This window comes from Chrysochloris asiatica, unplaced genomic scaffold (assembly GCF_000296735.1).
Source record: "Chrysochloris asiatica unplaced genomic scaffold, ChrAsi1.0 scaffold00033, whole genome shotgun sequence".
NCBI lineage: Eukaryota > Metazoa > Chordata > Mammalia > Afrosoricida > Chrysochloridae > Chrysochloris > Chrysochloris asiatica.
Window position 1 is genome coordinate 2,644,306 of NW_006408551.1, and position 25,978 is coordinate 2,670,283.

Below are 25,978 nucleotides of genomic sequence, written 5' to 3' on the forward strand. Positions count from 1 at the left end.
TGACACCAGAGATTGAGGAAGAGACAGGACATGGAAAAAGGGAGTGACTGAGGATTCTAGATTCATGGGAAGAGAGGGACTAAGAGCTGGTGGCCAGGAGGCAGACTTGCAGAATATGCCCTTTGGTGATGTAAATTATTATATATATCGAGTGTTTAACAAACCACAACAAACCAGTAAAGTGAATAGAGAGAAATACTGTTATCTGATGGTACATGGAAGGGATTATAATCATTGTAATGAAACAAGGTGTATGATTTGTTGAATGTAAAACTGATGATCTGCCCTGTAAACTTTCACTCAATCCACAGTAAAAACTTGAAATAATAATAATAAAAAAGATACCCACACCTCATACATTGTACTGTTCTGGTTGATTACGTTATGTGACTATCAACCAGTTGCATTCCTCAGACACAGAGTGTTCTATCTGGAAAACCCTAGTGTAAGTGCTGGCCAAAAATGGGAGACCAGACCAAAAAGCAAACTCACTGCTATCACGTTGGTTCCAACTCAAAGCAACCCTGTACAGGACAGAACAGAACTGTGGCACTGTAGGATAATGCACTGAACCGCAAGATCGGTTTCAACTGCAAGGTTGGCAGTTCAAATGCACCAGCTGCTCCTTGGAAACCCTATTCAGGGTTGCTATGGGTCAGAAGACCCCTCCCAAAAAGATGGATTGACACAGTGGCAGCAGCAGCGGGCTCAAATGTAACCAATATTGTGAGGATGGTGCAGCACTGGGCAGTGTTTCATTCTGTTGTGCATAGGGTTGCTGCAAATCAGAGCTGACTCAATGGCACCTGACCACAACAACAAATGGCTAATGATCATGAGCATTTTAAAAAATGTGTTTGCTGTCCACCTGAATGTTTTCTCTGGTGAGGTATCTGTTTATGTCCTTTGTCCATTTTTAAATTGGATTATTTGTCTTTATCTTGTTGAGGTGTTGAAGTATTCTATACATTTTAGAGAGAAGTCCCTTGTCTGATATGTCATTGCCAACATTTTTAGGTAGGCAAGTTTTGTTCCATGAAAAAGTGCCCAGAGGCACTACACTCCATCAGCAAGCTCACTGCCTGAAGGTACTCAGCTCTCTCCTGTGTGAGCTGGGAAGTCCACTGAACTCTCTCACTGTCTGGTGTTACAGCTCTCTCTCTCTCTCTCTCTCTGTCTCCTTGGTCTAGGAAGCTCTCTACTCGTGGCTCTTCCTTTTTGGTGGTCTGCGATTGGCTCTGTTTTAAACCTTGCAGGATGGCAAAACTGACCAATGCCCTCCTTAGGATTCCATATACCTTATTTAAATTATTACTTAAAGCCCTTGGGTGGGTCATAAATCCACTTGATTTGCATAGTCCCACCCAGTCATTTGGTGGAAGTTACAAGGACTATACCTAGAAGGGCCACATTAAGTAATTTACTGCACTGTACTCATTTTTCCTGAAAAATATTTATCTATGGATAATTATATATGTTCTCATTCTATGGCAGAGAAATTTCTTCAGGTTTTTTTTACTTTTTTCTTTCATTTGTTGAGTTTGTTGCTATTGAAGTTTGGAATCATTCTTTCCAGGTGGCCAGGATCTTCTCCAACATCTGCATATATAATCTTTCTAATCCTCTGTTCTTCATGTTTCCCTGCAGCCATATGTGTCATTGACTCAGCAGATGGCACCACCTAGTCCAAGCAACAATAATCCTAGCAGCAGCAGTGGGGGCAATGGAAATGACCAGCTGAGCAAAACCAACCTGTACATCCGGGGATTGCAACCAGGCACTACTGACCAGGACCTTGTTAAGCTGTGTCAGCCGTAAGTTAGAATACATGTGGGGAGGCTTCTAGGCACGGTACAGATTTGGTGATAGAAGCTTCTTGTCAAGAACTCTTAACCTGAAATGCCGTAATATTCTTAACCTGAAATGCAGTAATATTTTGCTTCTACCTCAAAGTCACAGCAGTCCCTATTGAAGAAATTCTGCCTACTACTAGTATTTTGGAGTCCTGGTGTGACACTGTAGGATAAGCATTGAATCACAAGATAGGTTTGAACTATCAGATCAGTGGTTCAAACTCACCAGTTGCTCCTTGTAAAGCCTATACAGGGTCACTATAAGTTGGAACCAACTTGAAAACACTTAACAACAACAAAACAACTAATATTTTAAATTGTCATATTCTTCTGAGGAAAGCCAGGATGGGATTAACTTTTGAAGTTTAGTGTCTGAGTTTCTTTCCAGCATCTGCCTTGATCTGATGATTTTAGTAGAAAGATCTCTTTCCTTAACCTTGAATAGAAATATTCAATATTACTATCCTGGTGTGGTGCCGTAGGATCAGCACTGGACTGTAAACCACAAGGTCGGCAGCACAAACCCACCAACTGCTCCTCGGAAACCCTATACAGGGTCTCTGTGAGTCAGAACCAACTTAAGGCACTTAACAACAACAACATAGATATTTCTTAGAAGTCATTGAGAATTTGCAAGGAGATATAAGAAAGTTGGATTAATCAATTGAGTTATCCTCTTTGGAGAGTTTCTGCTGCTGGAGATATTCCTAGTGTATCAGAGGAGGTCTTAAGTTAGTAGATGAAGAAGGTGGAAGAAGGGGGAAATAAAGGATAAAAAGAGGAAAAAAGAAATGATTATGCTGAAATTTGAGGTTTGTCAGAGTAGTTTTGAGTCATGAGGTGGATGGTAGAATTAACCCAGTTAGGAATATTGAAAAATTGTCAGCAGGCAGAGATGTCCTGCTCTATTTCATTTGACAAAAGGCATATGTTTCAAATTACATATTTTGTATAATGATTAGAGAAAGGAGTATGGGGTTAGGGATGGTGGTTATGTGCCATGGAGTCGGTTCTGACTCATAGTGACCCTGTACAGGGTTTCTGAGGCTGAAATCTTTATGGGAACAGCTGGTAATTCGAATGCTGACCTTGCAGTTCGCAGCCCGATTCGTAACTACTATGCTACCAGAGCTCTCTCTTTATGGGAGTGGTATAGGGAAATTAATGAAAGAGTGGGGAGAATTGAGTTTGTGTAAGTGAATGGTGGAAAGAGCTAAAAATAAGAACCTTAGACTGTGAACAATTTCAAGTTTTTAAAACTTTTTATTTAGGAATAACAGTCATTCAGAAAAGTGTTCAAATCATATATCCTTGAAACCTGACTTTTGAATACACACCCTTGTAACCATACAATTTGTAACTAGTCCCCAGATAAAGAAGTAAAGTATTATTTGGACTTCCGGAAAGATGATAGACTAGGCAGATGCAACACACGGACTCTCTACAACAAAGATTGTTGTTGTTGTTGTTGTTGTTGTTAAATGCTGTTGAGTAAGTCCCAACTCATAGTGACCCTGTATAGCGTTTCCAAGACCAAATGAAACCGACACAGATGAAAATCCTTGAATCCTGAACTTCAGAGGAAAGGTTAGAAAAGTGGATTGAGTGCTTGTTGGGAGGTGAAGCTGAGCAGATACAGCAAGAGAGAGACTGGTGAATGACCAGACATGACACAACTATCTTGTGAACAGCTTTGGCAACTAACGATTCACACAAGCAACAGGAAAGGAGACAGCAACCATGCCCATATAGCCCAGCCACAGCGATACCTGGTACAGCTCCACCCATTGGACAAGAGCCAATACCAGCTCCTATAACATCTGATCAACAATAGACAGCAGCCAGCATGAACCAAACCCACCCTAAACTGAGGTGCACGAATGGAATGCTTCCATTTGCTAACTACACCCACAGAAGGCAGTTGGTGAGAGGCCATGAGCACGTTACCATACAATCATCAATTAAATACAAATAGGACAAACCTACAATGCCTAGGAGACAGCAGACAATTTTAGCTCAAACAAAGAATTAAGAAAGGCTCAAACAAATGACCAAGATACAGAGCCAGAAAACATTTCTGAGGAAAAAAAAGGTAATAGAACTAACTGAAAAAGAATTTTAAAATAATATTTAGGTATTTCCAAAGGATTGACGGAATGATCAAGGAATGCGAGGAGAGTACAGGAAATTTTTAGAGAATTCAGGAAAACACAACAAGAACAAACAGAATAAATGCAAATTTGGAAACAATACAAAACCTGTAATTAGAAATCCAGAAGATTACCACTAAGATTTCAGAAATGGACACTATATTGAAAGGGCAAAGAAATAGATTATAAGCAATGGAAGACTGAATTAGTGAGCTTGAAGATAAATCTACCAATACTGATATGCTAGAAAAACAACCGTAAAAAAGAATGAAAAATTCTAAAAAAAAAAAGTCTGAGTTATGTGGGACACTATGAAGAGAAGCAACTTATGGGTGATCAGAATTCCAGACAGGAAGAGATAATAAATAGCACAGTGAAAATTATCGAAGAGTTGTTAGAATAAAACTTCCCTAACAAGGAGTCCTGGTGTGGCACTGTGAGTTAATACGCCAGACCGCAATGCCATTTGAACTGCAAGGTCGGCAGCTCAAGCTCACCAGCTGCTCCTCGGAAACCCTATACAGGGTCGCTATGGGTTGGAACTGACTCAACGGCACTTCACAACAACAACAAGGAGCTCTGGTAGCATAGTGGTTACGAGTCGGGCTGCCAACCTCAAGGTCAGCAGTTTGAAGCTACCAGCGGTTCCATGGGAGAAAGATGAGGCTTTCTGCTTCCGTAAAGATTTACAGCCTCGGAAACCCTGTACAGGGTCGCTGTGAGTGAACCAACTCCATGGTAGGTACTTACCAACAACAACAACAACAACATCATGAAAGACCATAAGATAAACATAAAAGAAACTGAATGAACCCCCAACAAGGTAGATCTCAAAAGAAAATCACTAAGACATATCATAACCAAACTTTCCAAAACCAAAGACAAAGAAAGAATCCTGAAAACAGCTCATGAAAAACAAAAAGTTACCTACAAAGGAAAACCAATAAGACTAAATCTCTGATTTCTCAGCAGAAATCATGCAGATGAGAAGGCAATGGAATGACATATACAAAACTCTGAAAGAAAAAAATTGCCAACCCAAAATCATACACCCAGAAAAATTGTCCCTCTAATATGGCAGTGAAATTAGGATGTTTCCTGATAAACAGAAATTAAAGGAATTTGTAATGACCAGACCAACTTTACAAAAAAAAAAAAATCTAAATTCTTTATGATGAGAACCAACAGCAACAGACAACCTGAGGTTACCAGATTTGACAATACCACCCAGAACTCAATCTAGATATGGTGGTGATTATGGGCTGTGGAGTCGGTTCCAACTCACAGCGATCCTGTACAGGGTTTCTGAGGTTGTGAATCTTTATTGGAGCAGAAAGCCTCAGCTTTCTCCCATGGAACAGCTGGTAGTTTCAAACTGCTAACCTTAAGGTTCACAGCCCGATTCATAACCACTATGCTACCAGGCTTGGGTCAGGTACACCTTAGTCTTAAAGCTGACATCTTTGTTTTTCAACACTTTAAAATCCATATATAGAAGTATTTAAAGTAAAACAAATCTATAAGACTGAAAATAGGAAACCAGAGATATCAATTTATAATTAAGTCAACTATAAACAGAAAGAAGGAATAGTATAGATATGTTGTTGTTGTGAAGTGCCATTGAGTTGGTTCCAACCCATAGTGACCCTGGGTTTCCAAGGAGTAGCTGGTGAGCTTGAAACACCGACCTTGCAGTTTAAACGGCTTTGCAGTCTGGCGCATTAACCCACAGCGCCACACCAGGACTCCATTATAGATATAGAACTTCCAAATAGCAAGGACGTCAAGATAAAACACACTGTGTTAAATAGGGAAAAAAATTTTAAATAAATTACAAAGTAACCTCAAAGAAAATTAATATGCCTACATATCAAAAATAAAAAAAGAGGAAAATCTGAAAGATTTGGTAAACATTAACACAACAGAACTGAAAATGAAAAGAAAACCCACAAACAAAATGAACTCAGTGCAGAAAATTATGTGGTACAAAGAAACCAGCAGCACCACACAAAAACACATAGTGCCTTTTTACAAAGATGGCACTGAAAGCAAAGACGGAAGCCCATGTCCTTCTCAAAACTGAAGCCAAAGCAAAGGCACGAGGGCCACAAAGGCAGTGCTGAAAAGCATCCACAGCCACACACACAAAAAAGAAGATCCATACATCATCCACCTTCCAGCAGCCCAAGATACTGAAGCTCCAAAGGCAGTTCAAATATCCTCAGAAGAGTGTCCCCAGGAGAAACAAGCTTGACCACTATGCCATTATCAGGTTCCATCTGACTACTGATTCAACCATGAAGACGATTGAAGTTAACAACACAGCTGTGTTTATTGTGGATGGCAAGGCCAACAAGTACCAGATCAAAGAGTCTGTGAAGAATCTCTATGACATTGACTTAGCCAAGGTAAATCCCTTGATCAGGTTTGATGGAGAAAAGAAGGCATATGTTTGACTGGCTCCTGACTATGATGCTTTGGGTATTGCCAACAAAACTGGGATCATGTAAGCTGAGTCCAGCTGAGTCTAAATATAAATTTTAAATACAAAACAAAACACAAAGCAAAATGACAGTAATCAATTAAAATGACAGTAATCAATTAATAGCTACCAAAATTGCACTGAATGTAAATGGATTAAATGCACCAGTCAAGAGACAGAGAAAGCAGAATGGATAAGAAAACATAATCTTTCAATATGCGGTCTATAAGAGACACTTTAAAAAGAATGTTGTTATTGTTAGGTGCCACCATATTGAGACAATTGTTGCTACACTTGAGCCCACTGCTGCTTCCACTGTGCCAACCCATCTCACTGGGGGTCTTCCTCTTTTTCGATGATTCTCCACTTTACCAAGCATGATGTTCATTTCCAGGGACTGGCCCCTCCTGATAATATGTCCAAAGTATGAGAGATGAAATCTGGTCATCCAGGCTTTTAAGGAGCATTGTGGTTGTACTTCTTCCATCACAGACTTGTTTGTTCTTTTGGTGGTCCATGGTACTTTTAATATTCCTCTAACACCATAAATCAAATGCATCAATGCTTCTGTGGTCTTCTTTATTCATTGTCCAACTTTCACATGCATATGAGTTACTGAAAATAACATGGCTTGGGTCAGGTGCACCTTAGTCCTCTAACTGACATCTTTGCTCTTGAGCACTTTAAAGAAGTTAAGAAGTCTTATGCAGCAGATTTGCTGGATGCAAAACATAGTTTGATTTCTTGACTTCTGCTTCCAGGTGTGTTGATGGTTGATTCAAGCAAAATAAAGTCTTTGACAACTTCAATCTTTTCTTCATTTATCTTGATGTTATTTATTGGTCCAGTGGTGAGGTTTTTTGTTTTCTTTACATTGAAGTGCAACCCATATCAAAGGCTGTGGTCTTTGATCTTCATGAGTAAGTATTTTAAGTCCTCTTCGCTTTCAGCAACCAAGGTTGTGTGATCTGCATATCACAGGTTATTAATGAGTCTTCCTCCAACCCTGATGCCATTTTTCTTCATATAATCCAGCTTCTCAAATTATTTGCTCAGTATGCAGATTGAATAAATATGATTGAAGAATACAACCCTAGCACACACTTTTCCTGATTTTAAATCATTCATTGTTTCCTTGTGTTCTGACATCCATTTTGGCCTTTTCTTTTTTGTCTTCTTAATGTCCTTTTGCTTTCTTCCTGTATGATGTTCTTGGTGTCACCCCACAACTCTTCTGGTCTTTAGTTATTAGCGTCTAATGAATCAAATTAGTTATTGAGATGATCTCTAAATTCAGATGAGATATGTTCAAGGTCATATTTTGTTTTTTGTGGACTTGTTTTAATTTTCTTCACCTTCAGCCTGAACTTGCATATGAGCAATTGATCCATGAGACTGTTCCACAGTTTGCCCCTGACCTTGTTTCAGATATGGAGCTTTTCCACCATGGTTTTCTAGAAACGTAGTCAATGTGATTTCTGTGTATTCCGTCTAGTGAGGTCCATGTGTATAGTCATCTTTTATGTTGTTTAAAAGAGATATTGTTTGTGGTGTTTAAAAGGGACCAATGAAGAAGTCATTGGTCTTGTAAAATTCTCCAGCGTCATCACTATCATTAAGGCCATATTTTGCAATGATTGATCCTTCCTCTTTGTTTCCAACCTTTACATTCCAATCACCAATAATTATCAATACAAATTGATTACATGTCTGATTAATTTCAGACTGAAAAAGTCAATAGAATTCTTCAATTTCATCATCATTGACTTTCATGGTTGGTTCATAAATTTGAAAAATAGTTGTATTAATTGGTCTTGCATGTGGGGGTGGCAGTGGTTGTGTGACACTCAGTCAGTACTGACTTACAGCGACCCTGCATAGGGTTTCCAAGGCTGTAAATCTTTACGGAAACAGAAAGCCTCATCTTTCTCTTGTGGAGCAGCTGGTAGATTTGAACTGCTGACTTTGATTTCCCTTGTAGACGTATGGCTATTATCCTATCACAAACAGTGTTTCATTTCAAGATACATCTTGAAATGTTCTTTTTGATGATTAATGCAACACCATTCATCTTCAATATGTCACTCACACCTGGCTTAGTAAACCTTGTGGTTGTCAGATTTAAAATGACCAATACCAGTCTATTTCAGCTTGGTAATGCCTAGGATATCGATGTTTATGCAGTCCATTTCATTTTTGACAATTTCAAATTTTTCTAGATTCATACTTTGTACATTTCATAATCAGATTATTAATTGATGTTTACAGTTGTTTCTCCTCATTTTGAGTTTTGCCTCATCAGCAAATGAAGATCCCCAAAGCTTTACTCCATTCATGTCATCACAGTCAACTTTACTTTGAGGAGGCAACTTTTCCCCAGTCACATTTTGAATGCCTTCCAACTTGAGGGACTCATTTTCCAGCACTACAACTGACAATATTCTGGTACTCTTCATCATGTTTCAATATTCAGTATTCTGCTGCTATATGACAATGTTTCACTGTTATACAAAAGCTTTTCATTGACTAAATATTCAGAAGTAGTCTGTCTCTCCTTCTTTCTAGTCTGTCTTAGTCTGGAAGCTTATCTGAAAGCTGCCCACCATGGGCGGCCCTGCTGATATTTAAAAATACCCATGATTCCAGATTCCAGGATTATAGCAACATGCAAGCCAGCACAGTATGGCAAACTGACCAAGGAATGATGATCAAAAGAATGAGACAGCTTAAATGCCCATTAACAGAAGAATGGTTATACATACTTTGATACATACACACAATGGAATACTATGCAACGTTCAAGAATAACAATGACTCTATGAAACACCTCACAACATGGATGAATGTGGAGGACATTATTCTGAGTTAAATTAGCCAATCACAAAAGGACAAATATTGTATGAGACTAATGTTGTCAAAAGTTAAGGAAAGAAGCAATCTATGATGGTTAAGTGGGGTCCAGGGAGGAAAATTATTCATGGGTTAGAGCACAGACACATGCTGACATGGGTGACAGTGTAAGCAATATACAAGAGAGAGGTTGGCAGAGGAAAGATGAAGGTAGTGGAAGACATAGGGACAGATGCAGTAGTTAAATTGAATAGAGGCAAATTCTGTTAACTATTGGTACATGGAGGGAATTGCAGTTATTGTAATGAAGCAAAGCATATGATTTGAATAATGTAAAATTGATGATCTGCTCTGTAAACCTTCATTCAATTCACAATGAAAAGTTAAAAAAGAAAAACAGTAGAGCACTATTAACTCTTCAGAAACTCACTTCCCAGTTAGTCTCCTTTGCAAAGGTATCCACTGTTTGATTTCTAAATAATAAATTGGTGTAGCTTGAACTTCATAGAAATAATTATGCAGTACATAACCATTTATATCTGAGTCCTGGTGTGGCACTGTGGGTTAATGTGCTGGACTGCAATGTTGGTTTGAACTGCAAGGTCCACGGTTCAAGCTCACCAGATGCTCCTAGGAAACCCTATACAGGGTCACTATGAGTCAGAACCAACTTGACAGCACTTAACAACAACCACCTTACTAGAAGGGCATTTAAGTTGAACTGAGGAGGTGCCATCCAGTTGGTTCTGACTAATAGCTACCTTATACACAACAGAACAAAACACTGCCCGGTCCTGCGCCAGCCTCACAATTGTTGTTACATTTGAGCCCATTGCTGTTGACGTTGTATCAGTCCATTTCTTTGGGGGTCTTCCTCTTTTTTGCTGACCCTCCATTTTACCAAGCATGATGTCTTTCTCCAGGGACTGGTCCCTACTGATGACATATGAAAATTATGAAAGATGAAGTCTGGCTATCTTGGCTTCTAAGGAGCATTCTCCTTAGCCTTAGTAGGACTCCTAGGGGGCTTAGTCTAGGACTAGTAATTTTTTGCGGGAATGAAAATAGGTAGAAATTTGGTTCAAGAGGGAAAAGGGTATCATTTAGATTTTGGTTCTTGATTTCTGCACCCTGTTTTTGTATCAGATACAATGTGCTACAAAAACCCTCTCATACCACCAGGATAGAGGAGAAGCTCAATTCTCCTTCATTTGTTCTTATCAACCATCCTGCCTTTTACTATGGCTGGTGGTGGTGGTGGTGGTGGTGGTTATGTGCTGTGGAGTTGGTTTCAATTCATAGCAACCCTGTACAGGATTTCCAAGGCTGTAAATCTTTACGGGAGCAGAAAACCTCATCTTTCTCCCGCGGAACAGATGGTAGTTTTGAACTGCTGACCATGAGATTAGCAACTCGATTACTATGTCTGAGTGGATGAGAATTATCAGAGCCAGAATATGGGATGGAAATCAGCAACTCAGAGGGGACTACAGGGACAGACCAGTTAGGCAGGGAGAAGACAGGTGCCACATGTGTTGTGAACACTGAAGGCTGAGCAGAGCAGACGGGTGGAACCTTGTGGATCCTGTGAGCAGGAGCTAAGCCTTTCTAGGAAGGGTGTTTCCATGCATAGAAGGACTTCCTGCCTTTGTCCTGAAGAGCTCTGCTTAGGTTGCAGGGAAAGTAAATGTTGTTGGATCCTAAAGCCTGGTGGGTGGGAAGGAGAGGCATGGAGTCTGGGCCTAGAACTCATGGTTCTCTTGAAGGAGCTTCTTCCTAGGAAGAAATATCAGTGACCCCAATTGTTGCCAAACTGCAGTGGAAATTTTGAGCTCAAAGTTTCAGGCTGCTCAGACTACAGCAAGCTCCGCCCTGGGGCCTTGATAAGGAGAGCAGCTTGTGTGTCCTTCAGTCTGCTGTCAGACTGTTCAGGAGCCCTTCTCCTTGCTTACATTTAAGGGAGAATCCAAGTGTGTAGCCCTTAAAGGCTAGGATGGACACATCCGTACCCCACTCCCAATGTAATGTGTCCTTCCCCCAACCTCCAGTACGTTCTTTCATTTCTTCTGCAAAATCCATTGGGTCACAGATGCCTTACAGGGAAAAAAAAAAATTCCGTGAGAGGCCTCTAAAAAGTAAAACAAATCAATCATCATATGTTCTTTAGGGATGAGAAGAGAAGTAGAAGTACCTTGTATGGGGTATTGGTCTCAAATTTAAGTCCAGCCAACTGTTCTCAGTTACGCTGTACTTCAGATTTTGTTAGTTGAATGCTGGGACTTTTTTCTAGTGAAACACCTCTAATAAAATCCCTGATTTGTGATACTCCACTGCTCAGGTTTTAGGAGCTCCCACATATAATTTTTAAAAAGTTGAAAAACATAACTCTCTTATAAATCTAGAGTAGCTACATGTCAAAGATTTCTTTAACTGGTTACCAGCAAGGTGATAACATGGACTCAAAAAGAATTTAAGAAACTGAGAATTTGATAGGCATTCAAACAAAAAAGTTTGGAATAAGATTGGTAGATTAGATACAAAAGTGGTTCATCAGTGTCCAGAATCTTCAGAGGTGGGAAATTTATACTTGAAAGGATGGGCAGACCAGCCTGGAGTGGCTAGAAGACCAGAAGAAAGAAAGACCAACAGGAAAAATACAAAACAATATAGGCAGACCAACTGATTACTACAAGAACAAGCAAGTTGCTCCCCCAGGAGACATCAAGGCAAGTGGTTGGGTCCCCTCAGAGCAAACCCCCTTCCAAGACTAAGACTCAGTGGGAATTACACACTCTAATTGGTGACCACGTTCGTCACCGATAAGGGGAAGTGAGGGAAAAACAGCAATGAATCTATGAGCTAAGCCCTACAATGCTCAATAGACTCCTGTGAACCTGGATGGAGACCTGGTTGTCCAGCATTGTGGCAAGACCTGGAGACTCTTGGGCCCAGAGTCAGTGACATAGCCACAGAGGACTAGAGTGGAGAGTGAAGCATCCAGCTGATAAGAAGGGAGGGCATATGCACAAGAACACCCACACTTTCAGATAATACCCACTTGACCTGGCTTCAATGACTGGATGATCAGAGCTCAACTAGAAGAAGAAAGAAGAGAAAAAAAAGACTAATCTGATACAATTTGATGAACTTGACTTATACCTATGGATACAGTAGCTCAAAAGAGGGAACAAGTCTTTACAGCCAGGATCATTCCTACCCGCTCCATACACAGAGTAGACAGGGATGGGCAACTTGGATATTGGCTACCCAAAGTGGGGGTGGGCGTGGGGTGCTACAGAGACAAGAAGTGACTGGCTTACAAGCTTTCAAGAGGGAACCTAGATACAGAGGGCATGGAGGAAGGTAGAACCTCCACTGAATCTCCAGTCTGTCTGGGTAGGGCTGATGAAAGGAAATGCGGATAGGTCTCTTGTGATGCAATAGTGAATAATTGTTATCAGGACTGATTATGAGGGTTGGAAATGTAAAGGTAGATGTTTTGTAGCAAGGAGGGGAGTGATTAACTTTTCAGTCTAGGAGCAGAGGTCCCTGGGACCATGAAGGGAGAAGAGCGGAGTATGGGACCCTACCCAGAGAAGCAGTGACACCAGAGATGGAAGCAAAGACGATGACGTGGAGAGATGGAGCAGCTGGGGACTTTAGACTCAGAGAGGGAGAGGGGCTATGTGCTGACGACTGGGTGACAGGCTTGCAGGGTATACCGTTTGGTTGGTTGATGATGCATGGAGGGGATTGTAACCATGGCAATGAAACGATATATGATAGGATGAATGTAAAACTAATGGTCTCCCATGTAAACTATCACATAATTCACAATAAAACATAAAATTTAAAAAAAGTGGTTCATGTCCTACCGGACAATGAAACCATTAACCTGTAATTATTTTTTCTGCTAGATAGAAAAAAAAAAATAGCATTTTCTACTGGACAGAAATCTTGAAATTAGATTTATATCTTCACAAAGAAGATACATGTGTTTTCACAAAGTCTGGACCCTAATGAATAATAAATAATAAGTTAACAAAGAAACATCCCCCTAGATAATGACATACTCCTTGGATGGGCCTTTTAGACAATGTTCTAGAATGACATTGAAATTATTTGTAGTCTTCCTTTTACCTTATTGCCAAATTTTAAATTCTTTTTCTTAACACTGCAGTTGCACCTGGTCTTGTGCCCACTCCCCTCCCTAACACACTGAGATCTTGATGATGAAAAGTAAAAGTCTGAGCGTATTGTAAATCAAGAGAAAGAACCATTTGTAGCAGATTAAAGTTGAGGTCCCTGGAAAATAATAATAGTAATAATAGCAGTTAGGATTTTTCAGGTGCTTACCATGTGGCTGACATCAGTCATTTCATGTTTCCAGAATTCTATCTATAATTTACAGATGAGGAGACTTAGTCACAAAGAGGTGAAATGACTTGCCCAAGATCACACATAGTTAGAAAGTGACAGAACCAAGATTTGAACCAAAGTAGTTTGGCTCAGGCTGAACTTGAAGCATGTAGTCAAGAGAGGTGGGGAGGGAGGAGGAGGAATGGGATATCAGGGAAGAGAAATGTCCATAGGTTTTTAAAATTTTTTTGGTGAATGTATGTTGTTGTTAAGTGGTATCTAGTCAGTTCCGACTCATAGTGACCCTGCATAGGGTTTCCGAGGAGCAGCTGGTGTGTTTAACCACCGACCTTGAAGTTCAAGCTGACCTTATGGCCAGTAATACTGCTGCATTTCAACAATTGCTTTATTTTACTTAATTGTAAATTGTACACTATAATGACATTGATTACATTCTTCAAGTTGGGCTACTGTTGTTGCTCCATTTTTCCAAATTGTTCACCTCACTGTCTTAAATTCACTGGTTTATAGGTTTTTGATAGGAGGAATCATGTTACTCCAAAAGAAGATAAGTAATACCAAGGATTATGTTAATTCTTAAGGAATTCTAGCCAGAGCTCTGCCCTTAAACAAGGCTGGGCTCTATGTAGACATCTCTAAGCTTCTTTTCTAACAAGACAAAGGTCTCTTTCCAACTAGTGTCTGAGTCTTAGGAAGCGAGAGAAATCTGTTGGTACAGGCATACCGCATTTTATTGTGCTTCCCTTTACTGCAGATGTTTTTTTACAAATTGAAGGTTATAGCAACCCTGTATTGAGCAAGCCTTTCGGCACTATTTTTCCAACAGCATGCGCTCACTTCTTGTCTCTGTCACATTTTGGTAATTCTCACAATATTTCTAAATTTTTAAAAATAATACGACTACATACTTAATAGACTACAGCATAGTATAAACATAACTTTTGTTGTTGTTAAGTGCTTTCGAATCAGTTCCGACCCATAGTGACCTTGTATAGGGTTTCCGAGGAGCGGCTGGTGAGCTTGCAGTTTAAATGGCTTTGCAGTCTGGTGCATTAACCCACAACACCACACCAGTACTCTGGGAAATCAGAAAATTCATGTGACTTGCTTTATTGTGATATTCACCTTATGATAGTGATCTGGAATGGAACCTGCAGTATCTCAGAAGTATGCTTGCACTGAAATAAGGACTATGGCTATCTTATTTCTTGTAGTACCTTTGGTGGTCTTTTAAATTAGTTTTTTCTTCTTTTTTTTAATTAAGATTAGGAACAACTGTCTCAGTGGGAGAGGGAAAAGGACATTGTCTAGATGTCTCAGTCTCTGTCCTGTTCTTAGAACTTAACCCCAGATTATCACTTTTGTGTTTTTTTGGGTTTTTTTCTTTAGATATGGCAAGATTGTCTCCACAAAAGCCATACTGGACAAGACCACAAACAAATGCAAAGGTGAGTGAACAGCTGTCCTTGGAATGGAGAGGGACAGTGATTGAGGCTCACTTGACTTTTACTATCAGGAAGGTATCTCAGGTGTTTTTGAGATGAAAAGACTAGTAGATATTTAGATTCCTTGGTGACCAGATAGAGCTCAAAACGGTGTTTTGGGAACTCAAGGACAGGCTTCTACTGGATCTCAAGTTTCCCTGGATTGGGTGGTGAAGATGGGTAGGTGAGATTGTTTCTACTTAGCAAAGCAATGAAAATGCCTTTTGTGGGAGGGCAGTGACTTGGTGGGGTTTATTTTCTGAGAATGAATACTTTTACTGGGGCTAGAAGGGTAGAAGGAGGGGCTTCTTCCAGAAGGTGGCTAGTTATCTGCTCTGGAGAAGTTGCATTCCCTACATACTTAGCATTTCTGGGTGTGGCTGGAAAAGAGGAGGGGGTTATTTTAGAATTGTGGAGGGAGACCTGGAGGTTATTAGAAGAGCCTAGTTCCTAAGCTTTAGAGGTCTAAAAGGGCAGAGGGTAGAGGTGGGAGTGACAAAAGCAGGGACACCACAAGGACCTCATTGCCCTTGGCATTCTGAACCACAAAATTGACCAAATCTCACAGGGTTTGAGAAGCACATTGATAACCACCTGAAACCTTGTAATGTCTCTTGTGTTATAAGGATCTTAATTCTTCCTCTGTGTCCTAAAAGCCCCTGTTTCCTACTTTTGTGACATTCCCCACTTCTGATGTTCTTTCCATGTTTCAGGCTATGGCTTTGTGGACTTTGACAGTCCTTCAGCAGCACAGAAAGCTGTAACAGCTCTAAAAGCCAGTGGTGTGCAGGCCCAGATGGCAAAGGTAAGGCCACTACCCAGCTCTGTTTTCTGAGGTTGTGGTTAGCCCCAAAGTTCCAGTTTCAAGGCTTCCGGAGAGCTTAAGAAGCATGAAAATGGATGGGCAGTGCTTTGTGATTACATCTGGCCAAGGAAGGCTGAGCTATAGTCCTTTTGAGTCCCTCTCCTTGGCTGCTTTTGTTGTTGTTAAGTACCGTGGAGTTGGTTCTGACTCATAGTGACCCTGTACAGGGTTTCTGAGGCTGTAAATCTTTACGGGAGCAGAAAGTCTCATCTTTCTCCCGTGGAATGGCTGGTAGTTTCGAACTGCCAACCTTGAGGTTAGTAGCCGGATTCATAACCACTAAGTTACTAGAGCTCCTTCCTTGGCTGCTAGAGGAAGATGATACACAAAGTCTGAGTAGGTAGTTCTACCCACTGTTTCTCTCTTCACATTACTGTAAGCAGTCAAGGTCAAGAGTCTTATTTCCTCCTGCAGCTTTTGCATCTCTAACCTGGCTCCACTTCCCCACCAGACAGCTTGTGGTGGTTTTGTAGTGTCTCTGATGAAGTGATTTGTGCAGCTCAGAACCTTGCTTTCTACCTCCTAGCACTGTTCTCTTTAGCAGTGAAGAATTGAGTTGGGGATCCAGCAGGGACGGAAGTTGACCCTCCATCTCAGATCTGCCGGAAGCTACTCTTCCAGTTTAGACTACTCAAAAGGTTTTCTCTCCTTTCTTAAATGGGAATGGTCCCCTTGCCTTGTAGAAGCTGCTGTGCATACTACGTGTAGAGCTGATGAAGCCAGCCTGCCAGGCACCCTTTTCTCTAATGAATGCTCTGGACTGCAAGGTCAGTTGGAACCACAAGTTCAGTGGTTCAAACTCACCAGCCTTTCCTTGAAAACCCTATACAGGGTCACTTGCTATGAGTCAAACGGACTTGACTGCACTTAAAAACAACAACAAACAATAGGGAAAAGCAGAAAAGGGGTAAATTAAGGTTGCTGATGACTCTTTGTCTAGGGCACAGTATCTGCTTGTTGTTGTTGTTGTTTTTAAGTGCCATTGAGTCGGTTCCGACCCCTAGAAACCCTGTATAGGGTTTCTGAGGAGCGGCTGGTGAGCTTGAACCACCGACCTTGTAGTTCAAAGAGCTTTGCAGTCTGGTGCATTAACCCACACTTATGCGATTCCTGAAAATACAGCTTTGGAAAGATACTGCTACTTTTCACACTCTGCCTCCAGATGGTATTTTGGAGCCTTCAGGAGTTCCTGGGAGACTAGAGCTTCAGGGTTTCCTGATGACCCAGTAAGCTACACATCTGGCTTTTCTGCAGCCGTAGCACATTGCACTTCTCTTTTCTTCTCTCCCTTCTTCCTGCTTTCCTTCCATTAGGCAGTGAACACACATTCCTACTTGGAGGATTCTGCTGTGGCCGGAAGAGGGGGAGGGGAAGCTACTCAAAACAATCCAGCCTAGAAGCAAAGCAGTCCGAGAGAATCCGGCCCCTGGGACCGGCTGGGCTGTCGGAGGAGGAAGGGGTATTCCTCTGCCTAATTCTTAAAGAGACAGTCAAAACACCACTGGTGATAGGTATATTATAAACATGTACAATTCTCGGGAATATTAATTATGCTTATTCCTCCAGACTCAACATAAAGCCAGGGGAGTGAAATTAGATGTTGTGATGGTTGTTAAGGTTTTCTTTGTTTATATGAGGCCCTTTCGACTCTCTTTTCTTAAGATGTCATTTTGTGGATGACAGCTTGGTGCAATAGACAGGTAACAGACCAGAGCTTCATTTTCTCACTTTTATTCCCATAGCAACAGGAGCAGGACCCCACAAATTTATACATCTCAAACCTCCCACTGTCAATGGATGAGCAAGAATTGGAGGGGATGCTGAAGCCCTTTGGCCAGGTTATCTCTACCCGAATTCTTCGAGACACCAGTGGTACCAGCAGAGGGGTTGGCTTTGCAAGGTGAGAGGTGCCAAGAGTGGGAAATAATGAGGTTAGTAAAGAATGTCATTTGGGAGGTAACCAGAAAAATCTGTGTCCCCTTCCAAGGGACCAAACTATTGGTCAGATGTTCTTCTTGTGAGTAAGTCAAATCCTGTTTTATATAGGTCAAAACATTTAAAACTCCATTAGCACCCAAATCTTTTTCCTTTCCCTAGTATTTTCTGCTACTTTCTGTTCCTTTGATCCAGACCCAAGCAATATAATTATATATACTCTTATAGGTTACTGTACTTTAATCATCCTTTTATAGCAACCCTATAAGGTAAATTAAAGATTAATTCCCCATTTTAAAGGTGAGGAAACTGCAGTGCCCAATATGAAGTGATTTTCTCAAGATCTCACAGGAGTAGTGGGCTGCGAACTGAGCCCCAGTCTTTCTAGCTTAAAGAGCAGTAGGATAAAATGGAAATTTTGGCCTGTTTTTAAGACCTGTTGTTGTTTTTAAGTGCTGTCAAGTCGGTTCCAACTCAGAGCAACCCTATATAGTGTTTCCAAGGAGCGGCTGGTGAATTTGAACCACCAACCTTATGGTTCAAAGCAGCCTTGTAGTCCAGTACTCTATCCCACAGTACCACACCAGGACTCCAAGATCTGTTAGGTAATCTAAATTCCAGAACCAACTCTGCCCACTAACTGGCTATGTCAGCTCAGATCTTGATGAGCTTTTGTTTACTCTGTGAATTGTGATATGGATGAGTAATTTTCATAAGATAGTCCCTAGAACTAGAGTTCTCTAGGGTACCCTTTGCCCGATCTCAGATGTGATTGTTGTAGGTCTTCAACTCCTTAAACTCACTTTAGAAGTGATTCTGCTTTTACTAATTTTAAGATTTTATTTGAAAGGCTATACTGTTGCTTTTGAAAACAGTTTGGCGGGCTTAGGACCACAGTCTCAGTAGACACCTAGATCAATTGGCATAACATAGTCTACGAAGACAATGTTCTACATTTGACTTTGGTGAACAGTGACCAGGGTCTTAAAAACTTGTGAGCAGCCATTTAAGATGCAACTATTGGTTTCTCCGTTTCTGGAGCAATGAGTGAAAAAAATCAAGACTCAAGGAAACAATTAGATCAAAGGACTAATGGACCATGCAGATCACAGCCTTCACTACTCTGGGACCAGAAGGGTTAGACTACTCTGAAAGGGATCACAATATGAGGTCCTGATAGAGTGAGAGAAAATAAAAAGTAGAACAAAATTCAAAACCATAAAAAGACCAGACTTACAAGTCTCATAAGGGACTATGGAACCCCTTAGACCTTCAAGGCTGGGACTTAACCCACCCCCAGGAATCAACTTTCAGGCCCATAAACAATAACACTAAGGAGGAATGTACTCCTTAAACAATCAACCAGACCAGACCAAAAGGGCAACATTTCCCCAAAAAACAAAGCTCAGAAGGCAGGAAGGGTCAGGAAAGAAAAGATGAATAGCAATGGGGAACACAGGGAAGAAGGGGGAAGTCCAAAAGTATCATTACTAGGGTTCTCTTCATACATGCCAGGGTTTATTCCAAACAAAATGTGTTTAAACATGTCTCTACTAAGGACCTCTGATAGCGTAGTGGTTACGATTTGGGCTGCTAATCTCATGGTCAGCAATTTGAAACTACCAGCAGTTCTGCAGGAAAAAGATGAGGCTTTCTGCTCTCGTTAAAATTACAGCCTTGGAAACCCTATGTAGGGTCACTATGAGTCAGAGCCGACTCCACAGCACATAACCACAACCACCACGTACTTTCCTATCAGTGGATGGCTCTAGACAAGTTCTCTTAGTAATACACTTAGTATCTCCGCTGTTATTGTCAAGTGTCATTGAGTTGTTTCTGACCCATAACGACCCAGTATAGGGTTTCCGAGGAGCAGCTGTTGAGCTTGAACCACCAACATTGCAGTTCAAACCAACCTTGCAGTCTAGCTCATTAACCCACAGCACCACACCAGGACTCCTTAGTATCTTTGTTGTTGTTGTAAAATGCCATTGAATCGGTTCCAACCCATAGTGACCCTATATAGGGTTTCCAAGGAGCAGCTGGTGAGCTTGAACCGCCAACCTTGCAGTTCAAACAGCTTTGTAATATGGTGCATTAACCCACAGCACCACACCAGGACTCCTTAGTATCTTTTGTTGTTGCTGTGTACCGTGGAGTCAGTTCCGACTCACAGTGACCCTGTACAGGGTTTCCGAGGCTGTAAATCTTTACGGGAGCAGAAAGCCTCATCTTTCTCTCACGGAACAGCTGGTAGTTTCGAACTGCTGACCATGAGATTAGCAGTACCACTATGCTACCAGAGCTCCTTCCACTTCACTATAGTATCTTTGTTGTTGTTGTTAAGTGCCCTCAAGACGATCCCGACCCATAGGGTTTCCAAGGAGCAGCTTTAAGTGCCTTTAAAAAAAGATCCAATCCAAATGGAGGCTTCTGAAGAGATCTGCTGTTATTGTTAGGCGCCATTGAGTTGTTTCTGACTCACAGCAGTTTTGTGTACAACAGAACTAAACACTACCTGTTCCAACGCCATACTCAGAATTACTGTTAAGTTTGTTTCCATTGTGTCAGTCTATCTCAGTGAAGGTCTACCTCTTTTTTCCTGACTTTACTAAACGTGATATTCTTGTCCAGGGACTAGTCCTTTCTGACAATATGCCCAAAGTATGAACTTCAACATCATAGCTTCCAAGGAGCAATCTGGCCAAACTTCTTCCAAAACAGATTTGTTTGTTCTTCTGGCAGTCCATGGTATTCTTTGCCAACACCATAATTCAAATATATCTTATCCTGTCTTTCCTGTTCGTTGTCAAGCTTTCCAATGAATATGTGACAATTAAAAATACCAGGGCTTGGGTCAGGCACACCTTAGTCCTCAAAGTGACATTTTGCTCTTTACCACTTTAAAGAGGTCTTTGGCATTTACCTAACATATTACCTCATTTGCTGTCTTGACTGCTGCTTACTTGAACCTTGATTGTGGATTCTAGTAGAATGAAATCTTGGACAACGTTAATATTTTCTCCATTTATGATGATGTTATATATTGGTCTAGTTGTGAGGATTTTTGTTTTCTTTACATTGAGGTCCAATCTATACTAAAGGCTTTGATCTTCATCAATAAGTATTTCAAGTCCTCTTTGCTTTCATTCATATATATATATATATATATATATATCAGGTTGTTGATTAGTCTTTCCCCAATCCTGATGCCACATTCTTCTTCTTATAATCTAGTATCTCAGACTATTTTCATACAGATTCAGTAAGTACGGTGAAAGAATACAAGCCTGGAGTACACTTTTCTTGATTTTAAACCATTCAGTATCCCCTTGTTCTGTGCAAATAAGTGCCTCTTGGTCTATGTACAAGTTCCTCATAAGCACAATGCAATGTTCTGGAATACCCATTCTTTACAATGTTATCCATAGATTATTATGATCCACACATTCAAATGCCTTTGCATAGACAATAAAAAACAAGTAAATGTCTTTCTGGTATTCTCTGTTTTCAATCCATCTGACATCAGCAATTCATGTGCTATTAATGATGTTGTTCAATGATTTCTACATTCTGTAGGATCACTGTCTTTAGAATGGGCACAAATATGGATCTCTTCCAATGAATTGGCCAGGTAGTTGTCTTCCAAATTTCTTGCCATAGACGAGTGAGTGCCTCCAGGACTGCATCATCACTTTGTTGAAACATTTCAATTTGTAGCCCATCAAGTCCTGGAGCCTTGTTTTTTGCCAATGCCTTCAGTGCAGTCTGGACTTCTTCCTTCAATACCATTGGCTATTGATCAGATGCTACCTCTTGAATGGTTGAACATTGACCAATTATTTTTGGTACAGTGACTTTGTATATTCCTTCCATCTTCTTTTGATGTTTCCTGTAGCATTCAGTATTTTGCTCATGTTGTTGTTAAGTGCTGTTGACTTGGTTCCAACTTGGTTCCTGTATAGGGTTTCTGAGGAGTGGCTGGTGGGTTTGAACCATTGACCTTGCAGTTAATACTCCAGTGCTTATTCTTTAGTGTCACAGTGTCATAGGATCTTTCAATATTGCACATCAAAGCTTCAATTTGTTCTTCAGTCTTTTGATCTTGATAAATGTTGAGTGTGTTCTTCCCTTTTGTTGTTCTGTCTCAAGATCTTTGCACATTTCATTATAATACTTTATTTGTCTTCTTGAGCTGTTCTTAGAAATTTTATTAATGTCTAATACATCAAATTTTATATCCAACTCTTGTACGTCAACATTTCTTCCAGTCACTTTAGCATCTCTATGTTCAAGAGCAAGTTTCAGAGTTTCTTCTGACATTAATTTTGGTCTTTTTAATGACCTTTTGCTTTCTCCATGTATGATGTTCTTGATGTCACCCCACAACTCTGATCTGCAGTCATTAATGTCTAATACATTAAATTTGTTCTTGAGATGGTCTGCAAATTCAGGTGGGATATATTCAAGGTTATATTTGGCTCTCATGAACTTGTTTTAATTTTGTTCAACCTCAACCTGAATTTGCATATGAACAATTGAGGTTTGTTTCACAGTTGACTCCTGTCCTTGTTTTTAACTTTTTATTGTGAGTTGAATGAAGGGTCATAGACTAGGTCATTAGTCCCACATTCAACACTTTGTGTCATTACAATGGTTGCAGTCCCTTCCATGTACCATCAGTTAATTGCATTTTCCTCTATTCACTGTAACTCTTGCATTCCTCTCTGTGTCTTCCACTACTTTTAACTTTCCTTTGCCAACTTCCCTCTTGTTGTATATTGCCTTCCCCATCACCCAAGTTAATATGTGTTTAACCCTCTAGCTAGCGAATAATTTTCCTGTCCCTCTCACCCCTGTTAACCGTCATAGCAAGAAAACATTTTCTTAACTTTTTACAATAGTGTTCTCATACACTATTTGTCCTTTTTGTGATTGACTAATTTTACTCAGCATAATATCCTCCAGGTTCATCCATGATTATGAGGTGTTTTGCAGATTCATCATTATTCTTCAATATCATGGTGTGTATGTACCAAAGTTTGTTTATTCATTCGTCCATTGATGGGCATTTAAGCTGTCTCCATCTTTTTGTTATTGTGAATAGTGCTGTGATGAAAATGGGTAAGCATATACCTATTCGTGTCATAGCGCTTATTAAAGAATGCTATTGGGAGTGCAGAAGCTCCATATAATAGGCACTGCACTGCAAACCACAAGGTCAGTGGTTTGAGCCCACCAGCTGCTCCATGGGAGAAAGATGAGGCTTTATGCACTGGTCTGCTTGTCCTTTCAAGTGGAAATTTCCCACCTTAGAAGATTCTAGATGGGGTTCAGGTTTCCACCTATGGTCTTATGTAATACAGAGGCTCCGCAGAAAGCCTCCTTTACTGGGCACATTGTAGCCCCATTTTAGGTATTCCAATCAGTTATAGTCAGAAGATGCACATTCAAGCTTTCTATGGTGATATTTCTGGCTATTCCTTTCTCTCCCCCTCAAGTGTCTATTTTATAATGGTATGCAAGAGAAATCAAGATTCAAAAGACAGCCAAGCATCTTAACATTATTTTCCCCCTTTTGCCCATTCCATCCATGTCTCAATCCCTGTATCCCAGAGCCCTGTTGTTCCAAGGTTATGCATACATCATTATTTACCTCTGTCCTACTTAGCCTATGCAAACCTGCCTAATTGTTTTCCCATCTGCCTTGTTCTTCCATTCCCCTCCCCCTTCTTGTGTATTGCCCTCCTCCCCAGCATCCAAACTATCCTGTGTCTATTCGTCTATTCGCTACCCTGTGCTCCACCTTCCCCTCTGTCCTCTCACCCCACCCCACCCATATCCTGGCAACCAGCAAAGAACCCTGCCCCCTTTAGTATGGGTTCTTTTTCTTAGTCTTTTACAAAGTGGTCCTAGACTAATTTCACTCAACATAATGTCCTCAAGGTTTACCCTTCCATTTTTGTAGGATTCTTTTTGTTTCTTATTGTAGCATTTTGTAGTTTTCTTTATGTAGGTCTTTTGTGTCTTTGGTTAGATTTATTCTTAAGTTCTTGAGTTTTTCATCTTTGGCGTGAATATTGCAAATGATATTGTATTCCTCATTTTCTTTTCAGAGCTCTATTTGTTAGTGTAAAGAAATGCACCTGATTTTTTGGATATTGATCTTGCACCCTGCCACTTTGCTGAATCTTTCAATGAGTTCCAATAATTTTCTTGCTAAGTCTTTGGGATTTTCTACGTATAGGATCAATATCATCTGCAAATAGAGACAGTTTCCCTCTTTGCCACTTTTGTTGTTGTTTACCAATTTGGAAGCCTTTAATTACATTTTTTTCCCTTATAGCTCTGCCCAAGACTTCCAGGAGTGGTGATTAAGAACATCCTTGTCTGGTTATTGTTTGAAAGGGGAATGCTTTCACTTTCTCTCCATTCAGAGTTATGTTGTCTATTGGGTTTTGTATACATGTCCTTAATTATGTTGAAGAATTTCCCTTCTATTCCTATTTTGTTGAGTGTTTTTATTAGGAATTGATATTGGATTTTTAAAAATGCTTTTTCTGCATCAATTGATAAGATCATATATATTTTTTCCTTTATTTATGTGGTGGATTACATTGATTGCTTTTCTAATATTGAGTCATCCCTGCGTGCATGTGATGACTCCCAGTTAGTCATGATGTTTTTTTTTTTTGATATGTTGCTTGATTGTATTGGCTAGGATTTTGCTGAGAATTTTTGCATATGTGTTCATGAGGGATATTGCTCTATAATTTTCTTTTTTAGTTATGTCTTTGCCTGGTTTTTGTATCAGGGCTATCCTTGCTTCATAAAATGAATTCAGGAATTTTCTTTTCTTTTCAGTATTCTAGAATACTTTGTGTAAAATTGTTGTTAGCTCCTCTCTGAATGTAAAACCATCTGGGTCCAGACTTTTTTTAGTTGGGAGTTTCTTTAATGATTTGATTGATTTCTTCTCTCTCTCTCTCTCTTTTTTAACTTTTTATTGTGAATTGGGTGAAGGTTTACAGACAGAGTCATCATCATACACTTTTTTTCATCTCAATGATTGCAATCCCCGCCATGCAACATTATCCTGTTTCTTCCGTGTGGTTCTTATTTCTATTCCACCCACTTTCCCATTCCTTCTCAGCTTTGTCCTTAGGTATATATTGTCCTTTTGATTTTGAATGATTGGCTATTCCATCATTAATAAAGTAAGCATACTTTATTAATATTGTCGTACCCTTCCCCTCCCCCCCCCAAACATATACTTATCTACTGCTTGGCTGAAAGCTGGGTTACGAGGGTAAGTTCCTTTCCAGACCTGAAGTATGGTTGAGGGCCATAGTTTTAGATTCCTCCAGTCTTTCTCTGATCAATAAACCCATTGTTGTTGTTGTTGTTTTGAGTTTTCTCCTGCTCGATCCAGGACCTTCTAATGTGATCCCTTTCAGAACAGTTGGTAGTGGTAGCTAGGCACCATCTAGTTCTTCTGCTCTCAAAGTAGTGGAAACTTATGTTCATGTGTTCCATTAGTCCACTGGACTAATTGATTCCAAACCTCTTCTTGTTTCATCACTGTTCTTTCTTCTGTACAGGGAGAGACCAATAGCTGCATGTATCTATTTGTGTCCTGGCTCTTATTTCTTGTGGGTATATATCAAGTAGAGGTATTGCAGGGTCTTAGGTATTTCTATTTCCAACTTTCTGAGGCAGCACCGTACTGTTTTCCACAGGTCTTGCACCATTTTGCAGTCACACCAGCAGTGTAGGAAAGTCCTAGTCTCTCCACACCCTTGCCAACATTTGTTGTTTTGTTTTATTGAACTTTGCTATTAATGCTTGTGTGAGATGATATCTCATTGTTGTTTTGATTTGCATTTCTCTAATAGCTAGTGATCTTGAACATTTTGTCATATGTTTGTTGGCTGTCTAAATGTCTTCGTTGGTGAAGTGTCTGTTTATGTCCTGTGCCT

At 40.2% G+C, this 25,978-nt stretch overlaps 1 protein-coding gene across 4 annotated transcripts in view; it reads left to right on the plus strand.

Moving 5' to 3' along the window:
• RBMS2 (RNA binding motif, single stranded interacting protein 2) overlaps window positions 1-25,978 on the plus strand; it is a 117,304-nt gene that overhangs the window by 53,561 nt on the left and 37,765 nt on the right. For 3 of the 4 annotated variants that reach the window (XM_006859446.1, XM_006859447.1, XM_006859448.1), the window contains exons 1-4: window positions 1,672-1,814; window positions 15,105-15,163; window positions 15,913-16,004; window positions 17,807-17,964. In XM_006859446.1, coding sequence (XP_006859508.1) covers window positions 1,672-1,814; window positions 15,105-15,163; window positions 15,913-16,004; window positions 17,807-17,964 — 452 coding nt within the window. Of the gene's footprint in view, window positions 1-1,647; window positions 1,815-15,104; window positions 15,164-15,912; window positions 16,005-17,806; window positions 17,965-25,978 lie in introns of those variants that run through there. The other variant, XM_006859445.1, reaches the window with a different exon arrangement.